At 37.2% G+C, this 21207-nt stretch overlaps 1 protein-coding gene across 2 annotated transcripts in view; it reads right to left on the bottom strand.

The window, feature by feature from the left end:
- The window catches only part of BRMS1L (BRMS1 like transcriptional repressor), a 32126-nt gene extending 12646 nt beyond the window's left edge, over positions 1-19480 (bottom strand). The window contains exons 1-4 of one of the 2 annotated variants that reach the window (XM_082736690.1): positions 19135-19480; positions 15435-15525; positions 11049-11176; positions 9410-9489 (exon numbers count right to left, since the gene is read on the bottom strand). In XM_082736690.1, the coding sequence (XP_082592816.1) occupies positions 9410-9489; positions 11049-11176; positions 15435-15525; positions 19135-19276 (441 nt within the window). In that variant the 5' untranslated portion in view covers positions 19277-19480. The remainder of the gene's footprint in view (positions 1-9409; positions 9490-11048; positions 11177-15434; positions 15526-19134) is intronic. The other variant, XM_082736691.1, reaches the window with a different exon arrangement.
- Between the last annotated feature and the right edge of the window lie 1727 nt (positions 19481-21207).

Genomic DNA, 21207 nt, shown 5'->3' on the forward strand with positions numbered 1-21207 from the left:
GCAGTCATGTGCTGTTGGCACACCAGGATGCCTAGCTGAAACAAGCTAGCAGAAATAAAAGGAGATACTATCTTAAGAACTACATCCTCTGTCCAAGGCTCACAGATTCCTACCAAGAAAGCCGCTACAGTCCAGAATTATGGTATAAGGAAATAAGCTATAAGGTTTGGCAGAAATTTGAAGGAAAAGAAAGGCAATATTAGACTCTGAAGAACTTCAAGCAATATATTGAGTAAAAAACATGAATTAAAAGGACACCTGGGTGGCCCAGTTGGTTAAGTGTCTGCCTTCAGCTCAGGTCTTGATCCCAGGGTCCTGGGATGGAGTCCCGTATCGGGTTCCCTGCTCAGTGGGAAGACTGCTTCTCACTCTCACTCTCCCTCTGTGTGCTCTCTCTCTCTCCCTCTCTCTCAAATAAGTGAAAACCTTTTTAAGAATATGAATTAAGTATTAAGAAATATGGAACACAAAATGAAGACTTACATATGACTAACTAAAGCTCCAGAAGAAGGAAGCAGAGGAATGAAAGAAAGGCAATACCAGAGAAGATAGTATCTGAGAAATGTCCAGAACTGATGGGAAACAAATTATCAGATTCAGAAAGCACAACAAATCCAAATAATGAGAGACACAATAAAGAATATGGAGACACACAATAAAGAAACTGAAGGGATGCCTGGGTGGCTTAGTTGGTTAAACCACTGCCTTCGGCTCAGGTCATGATCCCAGAGTCATGGGATCGATCCCTGCATCAGGCTCCCAGCTCTGTGGGGAGTCTGCTTCTCCCTCTGTCCTTCTCCCCTCTCATGCTCTCTCTTTCTCAAATAAACAAAAAAGTCTTTAAAAAAATAAAGGAACTGAAAAACAAAAAAGAAAACAATGTTCAAGTAGCTAGTAAAAGGTAGCTATCTACAGAAAAAAGCTATCTACAAATGATTACAGACTAAGCAAATTGTGGAAAATAAAATCCTAAAAATGTCTTCTTAATGAGGAAATAATTATCATCCTACAACGTTTTACCCCCTAAACTGTCCTTCCAGAATTATTACAAATAAGCTATTTTAAACAAGTAAAAACTGAGTTTACCACCAAGGGACTCTCAATGAAGAAACGCTTAGAATGTTCAAGAAGCAAAAACAAGAACTTGCAAGAAAGAGTTGCAACTCAAAAACAATGAACAAAAAACTAGTAAAATATGCATAAACCTAGAAAGAACTAAATCAATGAGATTGCAATAATGCTTCATTTGAAGGGTAGAAGGCAAATGGAACTAAAGGACTGAAAACTATAACTTGTACTTTGGGAGGGAGTAAGTAGAGAGGTCAAGTGTCCTTTATAACTCAGGAGGAGGAAAGAAATGTTAATTGATTCTAATGTAGATATGCATACTGAAAATTTAAGCTAATCACTAAAATATAAAGAATACTAATGCATGCTGCATTTTTTTAAAGATTTTATTTATTTATTTGAGAGAATAAGCAAGAGAGAGAGCATGAGCAGGGGGAGGAGCAGAGGGAGAAGCAGACTCCCTGCTCAACCGGGAACGTGACACAGGGCTCAATCCTGGGACTCTGGGATCATGACCTGGGCCAAAGGCAGACGCTTAACTGACTGCGCTACCTATAAGATTAAATTTTTAAAACTCAATAAATGACACACACCTAGGAAAGGTCAGGAAAGAATAAAAAAGGATAAAGCAGATAAAATAGAAAACACAAAAAAGGATGGTATTAAATAGCAAAATAATTACTACAAATATAATTGGACTAAATTTGCCAATTAAAAGACAGGGTTTCTTAAAATAGTTTTAAAATCAACACAGATATTATTTACAGATAATATGCCTAAAATATAGACTATAAAAAAGTTGGAGGAGAAAAAGAATATAAAACCTTTTATTAGGCAAAGGGTACCTGGTTGGCTCAGTCAGTTGAGCTTCTGACTCTGGATTTCAACTCAGGTCATGATCTCAGGGTTGGAGATCAAGCCCCACATCAGGCTCCACATCCAGAGAGGAATCTGCTTGAGATTCTCTCTCTCTCTTTCCCCCTCTCCCTCCGCCCCCCCACTAAAATAAATAAATCTTAAAACTAACAAAAAAAACTTTTGGGTGCCTGGGTGACTCAGTCAGTTAAGCTTCTACTTTCAGCTCAGGTCATGATCCCAGGAGAGTCCTGCATTGAGCTCCTTGCTCAGCAAGGAGTCTGCTTCTCCCTCTGCCTGCTGCTCCCTCTGCTTGTGCTCTCCCACTCTCTGACAAATAAATAAATAAAATCTTTAAAATAAAAAAAACTAAAATTAAGAAAAAACTTATCAGGCAAATGCCATGATAAATAAAACAAGAATAGCTATTTTAATTATCAGACAAAATAGACTCTATGACAAAAATCATTGTTACAGAGAAAGGTGCATTTAAAAAGGATAAAATGTGGGCACCTGGGTGGCTCAGTGGGTTAAGTCTCTGCCTTTGGTTCAGGTCATGATCTCAGAGTCCTGGGATCAAGCCAGGCATTGGGCTCTCTGCTCAGGAAGTCTGCTTCCCTCTCTCTTTCTGCCTGCCTCTCTGCCTACTTGTGATCTCTGTCAAGTAAATAAATAAAATCTTTTAAAATAAATAAATAAATAGGATGAAATGTTACATTTATTAAAAAATACAGAAATTCTAAAATGAGTTTGATAATATAGCTTCTATATACTTTATATACATATACATAGATATAAAGCAAAAGCCGATGGAAGGATAAAAAGATTTGAGAAATTACATATATATATAAAGCAAAAAGTGGTAGAAATATGAAAAGATGAGAAATTAATAATCCCATTTATAATAGTATCAGAAAAGAACAAAATACTTAGTAATAAACTTAAGGAACTTGCATATTAAAAACTATGAAACAGGGGCGCCTGGGTGGCTCAGTGTGTTAAGCTGCTGCATTAGGCTCAGGTCATGATCTCAGGGTCCTGGGATCAAGTCCCGCATCGGGCTCTCTGCTCAGCCTGCTTCCTCCTCTCTCTCTCTCTGCCTGCCTCTCTGCCTACTTGTGATCTCTCTCTCTCTCTGTCAAATAAATAAATCTTTAAAAAATAAATAAATAAAAATAAAAACTATGAAACATTGCTAAAAGAAATTAAACACAAATAAATGAAGACACTCCCATGTTCTTAGATTGGAAGACTTAACATTTTTTTAAAAAGTCCAAAGTGGGGGCGCCTGGGTGGCTCAGGGGGTTAAAGCCTCTGACTTCGGCTCAGGTCATGATCTCAGGGTCCTGGGACTAAGCCCCATATCGGGCTCTCTGCTCAGCAGGAAGCCTGCTTCCTCCTCACTTTCTCTGCCTGCCTCTCTGCCTACTTGTGATCTCTGTCTGTCAAAAAAATAAATAAAATCTTTAAAATCTTCAAAGTGATTCACAAATACAATGCAAACTCTTATCAAAATCCCAATGGAATTTTTTTATAGAAATAGAAAAAAAGCCTAAAATTAATATGGAACAACAAAAACTCAAGTAGCTAAAAAAAAAAAAAAAAATCTTCAGAAGGAATAACAAAACAAAGCCTCACATTTCCTAATTTCAAAATATATTACAAAGCTAATTAAAACAGTATGGTACTGGCATAAAGACAGGCATAGAGACCAATGGAAATAGAGCCCAGAAATAGAGACCCTAGAAATAAACCTATGTACACATGATCACCTAATCTTCAACAAGGGTGCAAAGAGTACATAATGGGAAAAGGCTAGTCTCTTCAACAAATGCTGTTGGGAAAACTGGACAGCCACAGGCAAAAGAATGAAATCTGACCCTTATCTTATGCCTTACACAAAAATAAATTCAAAGTGGATTAAAGGATTTTTTCAAAGGTTTATTTTTGAGAGAGAGAGCATGTGCACACGAGTTGGGGCAGGAAGCCAAGGGAGAGAGAATTTCAAGCAGACTCCCTGCTGAGGGTGGAGCTGATGGGGGGTTCAATCCCACAACCCTGAGATCATGACCTGAGCTGAAATCAACAGTTGGGCACTTAACTAACTGAGCCACCAGGTGCCCCAAAACAGATTACAGATTTAAATAAAACTATAAAACTCCTAGAAGAAAATATAAAGGATAAGCTTCATGAAATTGCTCTAGGAAATGATTTCTTGAATATGATACCAAAAGCACAGTCAACAAAAGCAGAAAGAGATTAAGTGGGACTATATCAAACTAAACAGCTTCTGCACAGCAAAGGAAAAATGAGGGTGGAAAGGCAACCTACAGAATGGGAGAAAATATTTGAAAAACAAATATCAAAATATATAAGGAACTCAATTTAAAAATTAGCAAAGGACTTGAATAGACCTTTCTTCCAAAGAAGACCTATATGAGAAGATGCTCAACATCACTATTCATCAGAAAAATGTAAATTAAAATCACAGCATGGTGGGGGGCACCTGGGTGTCTCAGTGGCTTGAGCATCCAACTCTTGGTTCCGGCTTAGGTCATGAGATTGAGGCCAGCACTGGGCTCCACACTCAGTAGGGAGTCTGCTTAAGATTCTCTCTCCCTCTCCTTCTGCCCCTTCTCCTACTTGAGCGTGCACATGCTCTCTCTTTCTCTCTCAAATAAATAAGTCTTCTTTAAAAAAAGTCACAGTGTGGTATCACTTCACACCTATTAGTAAGGATATTATCAAAAACAATAGATAACAAGTGTTGGTGAGGATATGGAGAAATTGAAACCCTTGTGCACAGGTGGAAGGAATGTAAAATGGTGTGTTTACTATGAAAAATAGTATGGAATTTCCTTAAAAAATTAAAAACAGAACTATATGATCTAGCAATCTAACTTGAGTATATGCCCAAAAGAACTGAAATCAGGATCTCAAAGAGATTTGCACTCCTATGTTCACTGCAGCAGTACTCACAATAGCCAAGATGTGAAAAACAACCTAAATGCACACTGAAGGATGACTGAATAAAGAAAACGTGATATATACATACAATGAAATATTATTCAGTCTTTAAAAAATTAGGAAGTCTTGCCATATGCTACAACATGGAAGAGCCCTGAGCATATTATGCTAAATGAAATAAGTCAGTCACATAGGAACAGATAATGCATGATACCACTTATATAAGGTATACAAACCAGCCAAAAAAATAGAAATAGAGAGTAGCCAAAGGCTAGGGAAAAAGGAAACTGGGGAGTTGCTGCTGGGTGGGTATAAATATTCAGTTAAACCTCATGATTAAGTTTAGAGGTCTGTATTACAACAGTGTGCACCAATAGTTAACAATATTGTATTGCACATTTAGTATTTGTTAAGAGAGGTAAATCTCAATGTTAAGGGTTCTTACCACAGTTTAAAAAAATTTTTTTAGGGGCACCTGGGTGGCTCAGTGGGTTAAGCCTCTGCCTTTGGCTCAGGTCATGATCTCAGGGTCCTGGGATTAAGCCCCCCATCAGGCTCTCTGCTTAGCAGAGAGCCTGCTTCCCCCTTACTCTCTCTGCCTTCCTCTCTGCCTACTTGTGATCTCTCACTCTCAAATAAATAAATAAAAATTTTTTAAAAAAATTTTTAAAGAAGAAAGTAAGAATAAAGAAAAAGATAAAAGAAATTCCACAGGAGGTAAGTTTTGACTGGGAGCTCTGGAAACATGAGCATTAAGTCTCCAGGACTATACCATCCTTTTTGATCAAAGGAATCCACGACAGTGGATGTGCACTGTGGGGCATCTCATTATCGGTACCTTTGGCCTCCAGATATGAAATGATGAAGGACTTCACTATTGTGAAAAGAACAATATGTGGATTTTCTTAGGACATGAAAAAACTAATAATAAATAAATAAAGGAAATATTAACAAATCCACCATCACACAGAGAATTCTCACGCACCTCCCTCAGTAATTCAAAGATGAAACACACACACAAAAAGGAAACAATAAGTCCATACTTCTATAAATAAATAAACTGAAAGTGTTACAAAGAATGAGATATTTGCATAGTTTCAAAGTACTTCTCCCCAAAATACTTATTAATCACAATGTGAAAAAAAAATAAGTGTACTTAGAGAAACCTGGAAGAAACCACTTAAATCAAGTGATCAAAGTGTGTATCACCAATAATGGTACATACCAAAACTGTGTGCTGCGTGATAGAATTCAGTGAGAAGAGCACATCACTATTGTGATATTCTTACTGAGAGACAAAACCCACTTCTAATCAGGAAGAAATTGCAGACCAATTCAAAACTGACATGCTACATAATAACTGGACTGAAATTTTCAAATTTGTAAAGATCATGGAAGTCCAGGAAAGACTGAAGAATTGTTCCGCATTGAAGGAAACTAACAACATGACAACTAAATGCAAGGACACAGACACTAAGTGATTCTAAACTGGATCTCTGCTATTAAGGGTGCTGTTGGGACAACTGCTCAAACTTATATGAGGTCTGAGCATTAGATGGTAGTAGCATCAGTGTACATTTCCTGTTTTTGATGATTGTAGAATTGTTATACAAGAGAATGTCCCTCTTCTGTTGTATTGAGGGGTGATGAGGCATCATGTTGCCAACTCATTCTCATGTTCACCAGAAAAGCTTTTTCATACTTTCTTGCAACTTTTCTATAAGACTGTTAAAAATATATATGATAAAGGCAAGATGTACTAAACACTCATGGAACTGATGACTACAATCTTAAATATATATTCCTATGAAAAAGAAAAATATGGGATATTCTTAACTCATTTTATGGATCTTGAAATCAAATCAAGGACAATATGAGACTTAAAAATTAAATCTCACTGACAAACAAAGAAATGAAGCTTCTAAACAAAATATTAGCAAACTGAATCTGATAATTCACGAGAAAAATAATGATTCCAGGAATTCAAGGATGGCTTACCATTAAAACACATATAGGGTGCCTGAGTGGTTCAGTGGTTTAAGCCTCTGCCTTTGGCTCAGGTCATGATCCCAGGGTTCTGGGAAGAAGCCCCATATCAGGCTCTCTGCTCAGCGGGGAGCCTGCTTCCCCCTCTCTCTCTCAGCCTGCCTCTCTGCCTACTTGTGATCTCCCTCCGTCAAATAAATAAATAACATCTTTAACAGCAAAAAAAAAAAAAAAAAAAAAAAAGACTGATTGAATAGATGCAGACCAAGCATTTAATAAAACCTAAAATGTAACAACCATTCCCGGTTTAAAAAAAAAAAGAAAGAAAGAAAGAAAGAAAAGTTAATTTCCTTAACTCGATAAAAAGAGTATTTATCAAAACCCAATAGTAAATATCATACTTATTGGAAAGCCATAAGAAGCATTCCCTTAAGGAGTGCCTGGGTGGCTCAGTGGGTTAAGGCCTCTCTGCCTTTGGCTCAGGTCATGATCTCAGGGTCCTGGGATCGAGTCCCTCATCAGGCTCTCTGTTCAGCAGGGAGCATGCTTCCTCCTCTCTCTCTGCCTGTTTCTCTGCCTACTTGTGATCTTTCTCTGTATGTCAAACAAATAAATAAAATCTCAAAAAAAAAAAAAAAAAGAAGAAGAAGCATTCCCTTAAAATCAAGAACACAGCCACAATCTGCCTTCACTCCTATTGCATGATGTTCTATCAGTCCCACTAAGACAAGTAAAACAAATAAAAGGCAGATCAGAATGGAAGAAACAAAGCCATTTTCACAAATGACATTTTTCACAAAAAAATCCTATTTTTCACAAATGACACAAACTGCCATTTTCCATAAATGACTACATGGAAAAATCTAAGAATCTGTAATTATTAGAATTAAGAGGGGTAGACACAGTTGGATATAATATCAATATACAAAAATACTTTTTTATACAGCAGCAGGAAATAAACAGTCATTTCTTAAAAGATATTACTAAACAACAAAAAATTTTAACAATAACGAGTGTAAGAAGAGCAAAGTAAAATTATCAGTTTATTAAGATATTAAGACTTACTAGACTGAAAGCAGTAAAGAAGGTATTATGCTACCAGAGCAGAAATAGTCAAACAGATGAATGGAACAAATTAAAACAGCTAGAAACAAGCTGCCATGTAAATGGACATTTGATGTCAGAAAGAGATGGGGAGGAAAAGGATGGAATTGCTAATTTATGGTAAAACAATGGAGTATAGAATAAACAGTGTTGACATTACCATCCAAATGCAAAAAAAAAAAAAAAATCCATACTTTATATCATATGCAAAAATTAGAGGTAGGTTAGCAATTTAAATGTTAAAAAGCAGAATTTCAGCCTTTGAAAGGAAAATGTCTTTTTTTTTTTAAGATTTTATTTATTTATTTAACAGAGAGAAAGAGATCACAAGTAGGCAGAGAGGGGGAAGCAGGCTCCCCACAGAGTAGAGAGCCCAATGCGGGGGCTCTCTCCCAGGACCTTGAGATCATGACCTGAGCCAAAGGCAGAGACTTAACCCACTGAGCCATCCAGGCACCCCAAAAATATATCTTTTTACCTCAAAGTGGGAAAGACACACGAAGCATGTATCATAAAGGAAAGATGAAAAATTCAGCTACATTAGAATGTACAACTCTAGTTCATCAAGTCATCAAAAACAGTGAAAAGACATCCCATTGCCTGGGTAAAAATATTTGCAAAGCATATAACTAGCAAAGCATTTGTATCCAGAATATATAAAGAACCTCTACAGTCAATGAGAAAAACACTAAAAGCCCAACATAAAGGCAAAAGATTTAAATAGGCACTTCTTAGGAAGACAAATCCAAGCAGCCAATAAACCTCAAAAAGTTGTTCCATCTCAGTAGTAATCAAGAAAATGAAACAACGCATTCCATCATTTTTATATCTATCTACTCCTAGTATTTTAATAATTTACAGATATAATAAAATAACAAATTAAGATAAGAATCATTAATCTCTTATTTTTCTTATGATCTTATCTAGGTTATATGAAAAGTTATCTGCAAAATCAACAGTGGGTTTTTAAAACACTATTCAAATAAAGAGAACATAGAGAAAAATACATCTGTTTTTCACCATAGAGAATTCTGCCCTGAGATATGGAAACAGAGCTGGAGAACTAGATTAATAATAAGCCCAACATTCTAACTGTACCACTAGATTTTTTGAGTCTTAACTTGAATTTTAAACTAATTGCACTAATATTTTCAGCAATGCTAAATGACATGTAATGATCATTACAAAGTCTTTTTAAGGTAACAGTTGCAAAACTAAAATTATCTTAGTACTTTTCTATTGTCCCTTCTTTGGGTCCTATCTCCAATAGAGCTTCCACAGTAGCTATATTTAAAAAAGAAAATTCACAAGTGTTAAGCTAAAGTACAGTTTAATTTTTTTCATTTATTTTATTTACTTTTTTAATTACTGCACTCAGAAAAAGACTTAGAGTTGAAATTAGCTTAAAAGTTAAGTAAAATAACAGTACCTCACAATGTTGGCGAGAAGCTTGAATTTCACATTCATATTTGTTCTTTACAGATTCTAAGCAGAGCTCTCTATAGATTCCTGCAACCAAACACAGTCACTCTGATTATATCATCAGTAATGAGATTCATGTTCACTTCCCCATAGGAGTTCTGTCTAACTGTATTTTACAATATGAATCAGGAAGAAACTGACAAATGATTCTAGCTTTATCTTTAAAAACTAAAAAAGGCTCAATTATCAGACTGAAGAACTAAGAATTTAAGAACTAGGAAGAAACTGCACGCAAATTTTAGTTCTTACTTCATTCTTCTGAAGAGCACTCGTAAAGTGTTTGATAGAGAATGATCGAAATGAAAATAAAACTCCTTTCCTGTGAAAAGTAACCCCTCAGGACTCATAATGGTTATAGTCAATAAACTCTGGTTTCATTAATCATATCTTCTCAAAGTAGTAAGTGGATACCATAACCAACAAAACCACTATTTTTTAACTATTATTTATTTTCAGAGTCCAAAGGTTCCAAGAAGATTAAATGTATAAACTGATAACAAAATGCATAAACTGATATGATGTTTGAGTGCTCCTGACAGAGCCTTATCTAAAGAATGGATGCTCAAGAGAGGTTACTTAAAGCTACCAAGACAGTAGTATAAAATAGGCAACATGGCTATGCAAATACGTCAAAAAACAACAAACTCAGAGCTTCAGATATATATACCAAACTCCATGCCACAGTTGACCCTAGAAATGTAGTCCTTTCTTGTATGGTAAAGGCATGGGACAGATATCTGGAACTAGGCCATTAGCTATACATTCACACATACACTATTCTTTGTACAATCAAAAAATAAATGAGGCCACACAGTAAAAAAGTGAGTGACTCAAGTAGTATTTCCTAAATATCCAGTAAGTCTCACTCATTTCTTTTAGACTGTCAAAGAAAATTAAGGACTTATTTCCTTTTCAGGGTGTGCTAACCAAGTATGCAAAGATAGCAAGTATCACATCATCTACATATTTAATATTAAGCATTCAAGAATAAATTTTGGCCTAAGGTAGATTTAGTACAAAAAGAACTTATAATAAAGAATGCCTTAGGCATTACATAATAGGTGCAGGAAGATCAGTTAGTGTCCCCCCAAAAGAAAAAAATATTAGCATTAGCTAAAATCCAGTTTTAGCCTAATTATGAAAAATCATAAGTGATCTTCAAATAGATATATCCCTTGTCATGAGTGCTAGGACACAATTCTGAGGCTGGATCCCAATTACAAATGGAAGACTGAGTACTTAAATTGAAACTCAATTTATCTAACAAGAAATTAAACTGAAATAGTAACAATTGCTCTTAATAAAATGTCATGTTTCTAATTGTTTTACATGTGAAAGTATCTTCTCAACAACATTGCAAGCAATCTAAGGACTTTTTTCTTTTTTTTTTTTTTATTCCCCCCACAGTAACAGAGGAAAGCAAGAGGTATTTATTAAATAATTGTGGGCTGATTGACTGAAATACTCTTTTCACTGTAAATATATTTGTGATTTCATTAACAAGAAACACTCACTTGACAAATACCTTTCAAGTCTAGTGAAGAGTTCGTATTCTACTGTATGGAAAAGATGTTTCACTTTCCTACCTGCTACCTTTGTACGAATTTGCATATTTTCTTGTAAAGTTGCCAGTGGTTCCAAATATTCTGGTGCTTTTCCAGCTATGACTTCTTGTAGTTTTGCATCCACCTGACTTAATCGTTCTTTATAAAGTCTTAACAAAGCAAAAATTAAAATATTAATTTTAAAAGCCCAACAAAGGCTAACAGTTTACCATTTCTATACATTCTCTCTTCCTAGTATCATTCATATTCTAATAACCTAACAAATGTATTTTTGTCTTAATCTCAAGTGAAAAACTCAGTTACATTATTTGACTTTATGCATGTAATCACAAAGTAGGTATTTTTCTCTTTTTTTTTTTGATGTATCATTTTTTAATGATTAATTCACAGTACAAAAATACAATTAAGATACTACTTTTTTTGCACTCTAGATTTCTGGTTTTGTTTTAACTGCAGGACAATAAATCAGTTCTAGGCAAAAAATTTATTTAAACACTGAGCTTAAAAGAAACAAAGATATCATTTTGGATAATTTAGATAGAGATATTACTCATTGTCAAAATAGTTAATTCCCTGGGTTCTCTTCATTGTTCCTGAAAAGGAGTCTGTGTTCTATTCGGCCTACATGGTTTTTACAAAGAAGAAAGTGATGGAGGTAAAAACCAAAGGCTATAGAACTTGTGATCTGCATAACAGTTTGTCTGGACTGGAAATGAAGAAACTAGAACAAAAGGTGTTGCTCAGTGATTGGGAAAATGAACTCGTAGGAGACCCCTGTTGTTGTATTTATGAATTTACATACAAATACTCTACTTTGCCAGCTGTCACAGTAATAACTTTACCTTGATTATCAATGACTGAGTACCTGAGACTACTCATTGTGGCAATAATCCTGCAGGATGGAACTCTTTAACAGGAAGATGTTTTCATTGTCCTTCTCTATGAAACGCACTTTTAATCCTGGCTTTGTTGCATTTTAAAGATATGCTAAAAATTTCAAAGCAGATTGACAATTTGAAATCACTGAGGCATCCGGTGGCTCAGTCAGTAAAGCACCAGACTCTTGATTTCCACTCAGGTCATGATCTTGAGGTTGTGAGACCAATCCTGCTTTAGAGTCTCTCTCACCTTCTCCCTACCCCTGCTTGTGCACACACACTCTCTCTCTCAAAACAAAACACAATTTAAGATCATTTTGTAAACTCTTTTTTTTTTTTTGCCATTCATTACATTCTCATCGGTGAAGAATGTGTCATAAGAAGGGCAGGTAGTAACTGCTGAAAGAAACCACTGATTATCCTTGTAGGTGTTAGTATAATTAGCAGTTGGCTTTTGAAAACTTTACAGTACCTGACTTTCATATCTTCTTCTTGAAGATATAAACCAATACAATTAAGACAATTAGGGAGGGGGATGGAAATGGGTTAAATAGGTGATCAGGATTAACAGATGCACTCATTGTGATGAGCACCAAGTGATTATGGAATTGTTGAATCGCTACATTGTACACCTGCAATTAATAAAACACTGTACATTAACTGGAATTAAAATAGAAACCTTCAAAAAAAAACCAAGATAATCAATATTGGTGTTTATAACTGATAATTAGCATAAAGATTTATATGATGATTCTGAAGAAATTGAGCAAGTTTGGGTGTTAATACAATAAATTTTTTAACAAAAAAAGGAAAAATTATCTGAGTTAACTGCCAATAATACATTTTCATATCTGTGTTAAATTTTTCTAAAACTAAGATACAACGAATGTGTAAAACTACATGATACTTATAGTTTTTGAAATCATAAATATAACTTTAGGCAAAATGCTAAAAATTTCATGCAAATGAAGACTAAACCTAAAAAACATCAAATTTAAAATATTGATAAGGTATCTCTAATAGGTGAACAGCAGCTTAAATGAACAAGATATGTGAGTTAATAACAGGTAATTACACTTTTAAAAGAAGAGATTCCTCAATATCAGCATGATTTCAACAACCTTGAGGGGCGCCTGGGTGGCTCAGTGGGTTAAGCCGCTGCCTTCGGCTCAGGTCATGATCTCAGGGTCCTGGGATCGAGTCCCGCATTGGGCTCTCTACTCAGCAGGGAGCCTGCTTCCTCCTCTCTCTCTCTCTCTGCCTACTTGTGATCTCTCTCTGTCAAATATATAAATAAAATCTTTAAAAAAAAAAAAAAACCTTGAAATTCAGATACTAACTCATCAAAGGCAACAATCATGAGTTCCTCACAAACATCCACAATACTATTCAGAGTAGAAAACCAATTCATGTTTATTGGCTACAGACATTGAAATAAGTGGAAACTCAGGTGGTTTCAGTTCCTCCATCTTTTTAACAAGGTAGGAGAAACTTCCACCAGTATACAAACTGCAAATGGTATATTTTTGCCCTATGAAAAGAGTGTTAAAACCGGAGAAGCAGGATAACTTGTTGTTGAAGCAGGATAACTTCTTTTTGTTGTTGTTCTATTATTATTATATTTCCCACCTCTTCTAAAGAGGATTTGAGACAGCTTACAGAGATACACAGTACAACAGGATAAAAATAGCATTGAGGCACATGAAAAAATAAGATAATTATAAACCTAGTGCAAAGATTATTTCTAAAATATATTTCTGAATACCAATTCCTTGAGAAATAATCCTATTAGTAGTGGTAATGGGTCTACTTTTAATACTTTCTGAGATGAATGAGGCTGGTGGGGGACCTGGCTTGTGGTCATAATAAGCCATGAAAAAGCAAAAATCAAGGCAAATGCCAGCCCCAAGATGAACAAGATTAGGCTTAAAGAGTGACTAGTTGCAAAGTGTTCCTTGGTAATGTCTTATACTGGAACTATGCAGTACTCTTCATTTCTTGGAAAACCATAAAATATATTTTAAAAGTTCAATAGGTATATCTTAATTAATTGTATGAGAATTATTCATTCATGGCTTACCTATACTAAAATACAAAAACACAAATTTGCTTCCTTTTTTTCAGAATGATCCTGGATGAACTCTCCATGCTGCCCAAATAATGGATCCTCTGGCGATCCAAACTAATTTTAATTTAAAATTAATAATGTAAATCTTTAGAATAAAAAAATGATACCATGTTTTTTTGAGCAAAAAATTTTAAACTTTGGATTAGTTGTATTAATTTGTTGCACTAGCTTGACACATTTATATATTCACCTCTCATACTAATGAAAGTTAAGACCAGAAATGGCATAAACAGCAGGATTCATTTAGTAAACAAATCTGTCCCCGTTTAGTCTGGCAATTCCAGATATTAAGCATGTTTTCATCTCTTCTTTGGACCTCTCTAGGGAAAACGCAAGAGAACAGAGTAGCAAAATTATGAAGAATTCAGGAAAAGCCAGCTTCTAAATGAATTAAGGTGTCCATATTCTCAGAAGTTTCTTTCATTTACAATTCCTAATAAGTTGTTATGCCCCATGACTCTGCCAGCAAGTTTCAAAGTAAAAGTTCACCCTTAAGATTTTTTTTTTAATCTTCATCTGCATCTATTCTGTTTTCTCAAATCACTGGGGCCCATTCTTGTGTAAGCAACTGCTCATAAGAGTTCAGGTATTATGAAGAAGGGGTAGAAAAGAGTATCTAATTAACACCCACTGTGCGCCAGCCAAGACGAAGAATTTCACATACTGCTTATAAAATCCTTACAGTTAACAATAAAAAAGCCACTATTATACCTTTTTAATCTGTGAAGAAAGCCTGGATTCAGAAGCTATGCTTTTTCTACTCCACTATATTTCCTCCAAAGTAATGTGCCTTAGTGGAAGGAACGCCATAATACTAGGAGGCAGAAGGCCCGGCTTAGTTTATCATTTTCTGATGAACTGTGGGCAAATCACTTTACTCCTCTGAGCATTAATTTTCTCACAGGTAAAATGGAGATAAGGCTATCTTCCAACCTTACAGAGTTGCTGCAAGGAGCAAACTAAATAATGTGAAAACATGTACGTACTATCCAATGTTGATATAAACAAAAAGCACTATACCATTCTTGGGAAATATTTTCCTATTCTAAAATTCTAAAGAAAAAAAAAATTCTAAAAATGCTATCTTTATCCAATTACCTAACAAAGAAATGAATGAAGCGGATTAGAACCAAGAGTGCAACAAGCCAGGGAAAACATTTTAATACCAACATCCATATAGAAATGTTATTATACCCCCCCAAAAAAACCTGCCTCAAAATCCTCAGTTGAGTTAATGAGGTCTTCAGGAGGCAAACCACAGTTGAAGCCTCTTTCAGATGGGTCAGTCCCATAAAATACAAAAAGGAAAATACTTTAGAGTAAATAGAATTTCTCTTGTGCTAATATACAAGTGACATGATTGAGATTCAGTGACAATGACCTTCTGACATCACTACTTACTGATCCTTGAGATCGGTAAACTGTTTTTCTAGATTGGACATTTCATCTAAACATTCCATTCTTCTTCTTTCGCAGTCTTCATCATCCATTTCTGTTAATAAAAGGCAAATAGCAAAGAAAAACTTAATTTTATGTTCCAAATTATCTGAATATTAATGAAAATAGTGAAACACACACACACACACCCCAAACTATAATATGAAATTAGATATGCAAGGCCTATATTCAGCCTTAAGAGAAAATAAATATTTAACCAAAATAATTTGCACTACAGATTTTAACCTAAAATAAAAAAGAGAATTAAAGCTTAAAGGGCTGACATCAAGCTATACTATATGAAGTAATTATACCACTTTCGGGGGCGCCTGGGTGGCTCAGTGGGTTAAGCCTCTGCCTTCAGCTCAGGTCATGATCTCAGGGTCCTGGGGATCGAGTCCCGCATCCGGCTCTCTGCTCGGCAGGGAGCCTGCTTCTTCCTCTCTCTCTCTCTCTCTGCCTGCCTCTCTGCCTACTTGTGATCTCTCTCTGTCAAATAAAAAAATAAAATCTTTTTTAAAAAAATTACCACTTTTGGTTTATTTTCCATCAACTCAATAGAACTTAAGCACCTAAATGATTATGTCCATGAAAGGACACTGCTCAAAAACACTTTTGGAATTCTTCTTTCAGAAATGCTTATGTGACTGACTTGCCAATCAAATAAAAAGAAAACTAATTTCATTCTGTTTACCACAAGATATCTTGGTCTCCTACTCATATTCTCATTGTTCCCTCTCCCCAAATTACTGTCAGTAAATGAGAAAAAGGAATATGAAGAGAAAAACAAGCAAACTTTTGAAAGAAAGCAACTGTTAATTACCAGCTCTCTCCTATTTTCCATATCTTCTATTTTTACATCACATATATTCAACACTTCAAAATAAGTGAAGCACAAGATGATCTGCCTCTTGATCTGCATCAAATAAACGTCAAACTATGAGAAAGAGTTAAATTGTGTGCAGTTACCATACAGCAAGAAACTGAGCAAGGGCTCATTTTTCTTTTAACTTTCCTAAAACAGATTAAAATTATTTCTGGCTCTTAATAGCTTACTCTTTGGCTATTTAAAACTTGGTCCCTCAAGATGACTCACTTCCCAGTATCTCTGGATTGTAGAGTGTTTTGTTTTGTTTTGTTTTATAGCTTCAGGACCTGCTTAGTACCAAGGTTTGGGAAGAATAAAACTATGGAAGTTTAACATAAAAGATATGGCAGAAAAGAAATGCTTTCACAAGAAGCAAACCACATAATTTATTTAAATAATGTCTTTGCATTTAAAAAACTTGACTTTTGTAGTTCAAATTATTATTACCTTCTTCAAAATTAAGTTGTCCATTATTTTCTGGGATGGAATAAAAATCAATGAAAAATCAGGGCACCTGGGTGGCTCAGTGGGTTAAGCCTCTGCCTTCGGCTCAGGTCATGATCTCAGGGTCCTGGGATCAAGACTCGCATCGAATCAGGCTCTCTGCTCAGCTGGGAGCCTGCTTCCCCCTCTCTCTTTCTACCTGCCTTTCTGCCTACTTGTGATCTCTGTTTGTCAGAGAGTTGTCAAAAATATTTTTTAAAAAATCAATAATCACAAAAGCATAAAAATTAGGGAGAATTTTAACAAATTAATGTCATTTTGTGAGATCCTATATCCCATCAAAAAAACAAAGGACACTTGAAGATGAAGTGTTTTTACAGATCTAGAAAATGTATTCATGTACATCCCAGATGTTCTCGTTGCTTACTTTTGAAATCTCACCTACTTCAATGGCTAGACAGGTGACCTCCAAATTATGCTTCCTATCCCAGGCAGGTTCCAATGCCACATTTCCATCTGCCAGTTGACACTGACTTAAATATACCACCATCACCTCAAAAGCAACATGTCTGAAATACTCTTAACTTTCGTCTTCATCTAAAATCTTTCACTTTTCTATTTCTATGCATTCTCCTTGTATCTGAGGTTTTCCTCTTTTACCTTCATTCCTAAACTTGCATATATCAAACCTGTTCTGTGCTTTTCTTCAAAATCTTTCACATCTATATCTTCTTTTTCTTTTCCAGGTCAAATCCTTCTCCCACCAAAACTGGTTTCTCACTCTTTTGAATAAGCCTTAAACTCTAGGTGTTGCACTTTTTCTTATATTCCTCCCAAGCCAACATATGACCCCAATCCAAATTCTAGCCATTCTTCAAGTTAATTAAAATAATCCCCCTTTTTTCAACTAGCCTTTGCTGACCACCCTATTCTGAAAGATTTCCTCTGCCTCTGAAAATACTATAGCATTGTTTACAGTTAAGTATTCATTTGGTAGTTTGAGTATCAAGTACTAATTTATGACAGCTGTTTAACTGAAATCAGATCATAACTATTTTTTTATACCTCAACACTGAGTGGTGCCCAGTGCAGCTCAAGGAAATCACTCATAAATGCCTATTTGGGGAATGACTAACTTATTGATTGAAATTACATACTTCCATGGAGATTTGTTTTGAAAGAGAAATCTGAAAAAGAGGGTGTCAGGGCATTAACAGACTGTCATCAAATGCTTGCTTTACATGACCAAAATCAGGCCAAGACAAAGAAGTTCAAGTTTCATCCTCATCACATGGAAAAAAGAAAAAGAACCCAGGCAATCACATATTCCATTTCCTTTTTTAATAACCATCCTAAATGTTTGCAAAATTGACCCATGATGTTAGTTGGCCTTCCGACCCCAAAAACCTGAAAAAGCCCCAAATTATTAAAGATTGCAGGGAAGAAAAGATTTGGAAAATTTCAGAGCTGCTCCAAATCAACGAATTTAAAAGCATATGAAGGGGCGCCTGGGTGGCTCAGTGGGTTAAGCCGCTGCCTTCGGCTCGGGTCATGATCTCAGGGTCCTGGGATCGAGTCCCGCATCGGGCTCTCTGCTCAGCAGGGAGCCTGCTTCCTTCTCTCTCTCTCTCTGCCTGCCTCTCAGTGTACTTGTAATTTCTCTCTGTCAAATAAATAAATAAAATCTTTAAAAATAAATAAATAAATAAAAAAATAAAAGCATATGAAGACCCAAAATCACCCCTAATCTTGGGATATTCTCAGTCTTGCAAAGTTCAGATGCCATAAATGGGACAGCTCCAAGTCAGCCCCCGCCTGAGCACTGATGTCAAGAGCTGACTGACAGGCTGACTCGGAAACTGAGATTAACAAATTCTAAACCAGCCAAGAACAGGCTCAAATCTAACTAACCTCGGCCCTGAAACCCCCCCCCCCCAGGTTGAGAAGGGCTGGAAAGATAAAAATAAGAAAAAAAGTCGGTGGTCTGGGGCCAAGAGGCATTTCCAAGGTCTCCCAAAAAGCTGCGGGGTATTCCCGGCTTTGGTCCACAGCCCCCAGCACTGCCCGGAGGTCCCGGGGCGGGTCCGACCGCGAACAGGACAGCACAGCGTCCCGGAGCTGGGCAAGCCCAGGCCCGCGCCCGGTCCCGCCCCGCCAGCAGGGACCCGCCTGGAGCCAGGCAGCTCCCCACGACGAGTCCCGGTGCTGCCGAGGGCCGGGAGCCAGTCTCCGCCCCTTCCCTCTCTCCCCGCCCCGCACTCCCAGCAGGACGCAGCTGCCCGGCGTGCGGAGAGCGGCCTGTCGCGAGCCCAGCGCGAGGGCTCAGGGTCCCGGCCCCAGAGGGTTGCACACCTGAGCTATCTCCATCCTCGGAGACCGACGAGCTTTCCGTGTCCTCGTCCTCCGAGCTGCTCCCCTCGTTTTCAGCGTAGTCCACCTCCATCTCATCGTGATGGTTTGTCTCCTTCTTATCCCCTCGGGAATGGACTGGCATTTTCCAGCCGCGCCGTCGCTTCCCACTCCCGGTGCCCAGCCCAGCCACCGCCGCTTCAATGAAGGGCGCGCCAAACGCCCCGACCCACCCAGCGGCCGAGCGCGTTCTGAACCCCCTCAGCTCCTCCCCGCCCCCGGCCCGAGCCTCACAACCTAACCCGCAGGCTCTGCGCTGGGAGCTCTGCCATTGGTGGAGGCCGTCCTTCGAGCCGGGGGGGTGGGGCTTGCCCTGCTCGGGGATGGTTGGTTGCCCGTAATTACGGCGCGGCCTTGCAATGCGTGTCGGTAGTCGTAGTCCTTACTACTCAGACCTGCAGGGGCTGCCGCCTTCCAAGCTGCAACAACCCCGGTCACTTCTTGCTTGTGGACTTCAAGTCCCACAAGGCACAACAATTGACAGACTCGTTCGCAGTTTATAAACTAAAACAGAAACAGATTGTGTGAATTTGGTCTGTATTTATTCTTTTCCCGCCAAGTGATTGCCCGAGCTCCCTGGCTATCCCAAGATGTTACTGTTAGATGTGAAAAGGTCTTTTGCCTGAGGGTGTTCCTCCTCGTTGAGCCTGGAGGAACTGGAAAATTTCTCTTTTACCTAAGGACATTTATTACCGCTAATAACCCATTATATTTAATTAGTAACTACAGTCGATAATTTGCAGCATGTTGCACAAAAATCTTTAAGTCGTTCTTGAAACATTTGCAACCAATAATATGGAAGGGAAGGAAGTTTTATCTTGACATTTTCATTTGGTATTGTTTTGCATTCATTTTTTACTACATACAGCATGCAGATGGAAGCCACCAGGCTTGATTTAACCTCAGTTTCCTTTTCTAATATTTTATTTATTTATTTTTGAGAGAGAGCACGAGCAGGGGTCAGGGGCAGAAGGAGAAGCAGACTCCTTGCTGAGCAGGGAACCCAGTAGGGGACAGATCCCAGGACCCTGGGATTATGACCGGAACTGAAGGCAGACACATAACCAACAACAGGGCCACCCAGGTCCCCTTAACTTCAGTTTTCAATGAAAAATACATATCTGATTCAATTAAATGTTATATCTTCTCAATTATAGGTAAAATAGACAAGGAAGACTCAATAAATATCATAATCATAATTCATCATTGACTACTCTTACCCTGGTAAGCTCTTTACATTAGTCATAGTGAGTTTAATTCTCAGTTTAATAGTCCTGAAGTAGATACTATTATTATTCCCACTTTGCAAATAAGGAAACTTAATTTGCAGACAAATCTAAAAACTGTGTTTTAACCACTCTTCAGAAGACAGAGATTCTTCTTGCAGTGGCAATTTGCTATTGAAATATTTTATAGAATACTGTGGATTGTACAGCATTTATTTCTCCAACCAGGTCCAAGACATCTGAAGGAGAATGGTAAGGGTATCCTGGCATAATTACATTAAAGTTCGATTTAGAATTTTTTAAAAGATTTTTATTTATTTATTTGGCACAGAGAGAGAGAGGTCACAAGTAGGCAGAGAGGCAGGCAGAGAGAGAGGGGGAAGCAGGCTCCCTGCTGAGCAGAGAGCCTGATGAGGGGCTCAATCCCAGGACCCTGAGATCATGACCTGAGCTGAAGGCAGAGGCTTAACTCACTGAGCCACCCAGGTGCCCCTCAATTTAGAATTTAATGACAGAAACCATTTCAAGTTCTACCCATTTCTACAGGGTAAAATCCAAATTAAGAGACTTTTATTATCTAGTGTCAGCCTACTTCTCTTACTATATTCTCCAAAACTGAACTCTTCAGTTGCTAAACACACAAACTGTTTCCCATTCCAATGTCTTTGCACATCCTGTTCTCTCTGCTCTCTCTGCATCCTCTTCCACTCCTTTTCTTTTTCAAATCCACTTTCTTGACAACATGCATCACCAACCCTTCAGACTGCTGCTGTACTTTGTATTCTGCAAC

Source organism: Mustela nivalis (genome assembly GCF_964662115.1).
Source record: "Mustela nivalis genome assembly, chromosome: 6".
Taxonomy (NCBI): Eukaryota; Metazoa; Chordata; class Mammalia; order Carnivora; family Mustelidae; genus Mustela; species Mustela nivalis.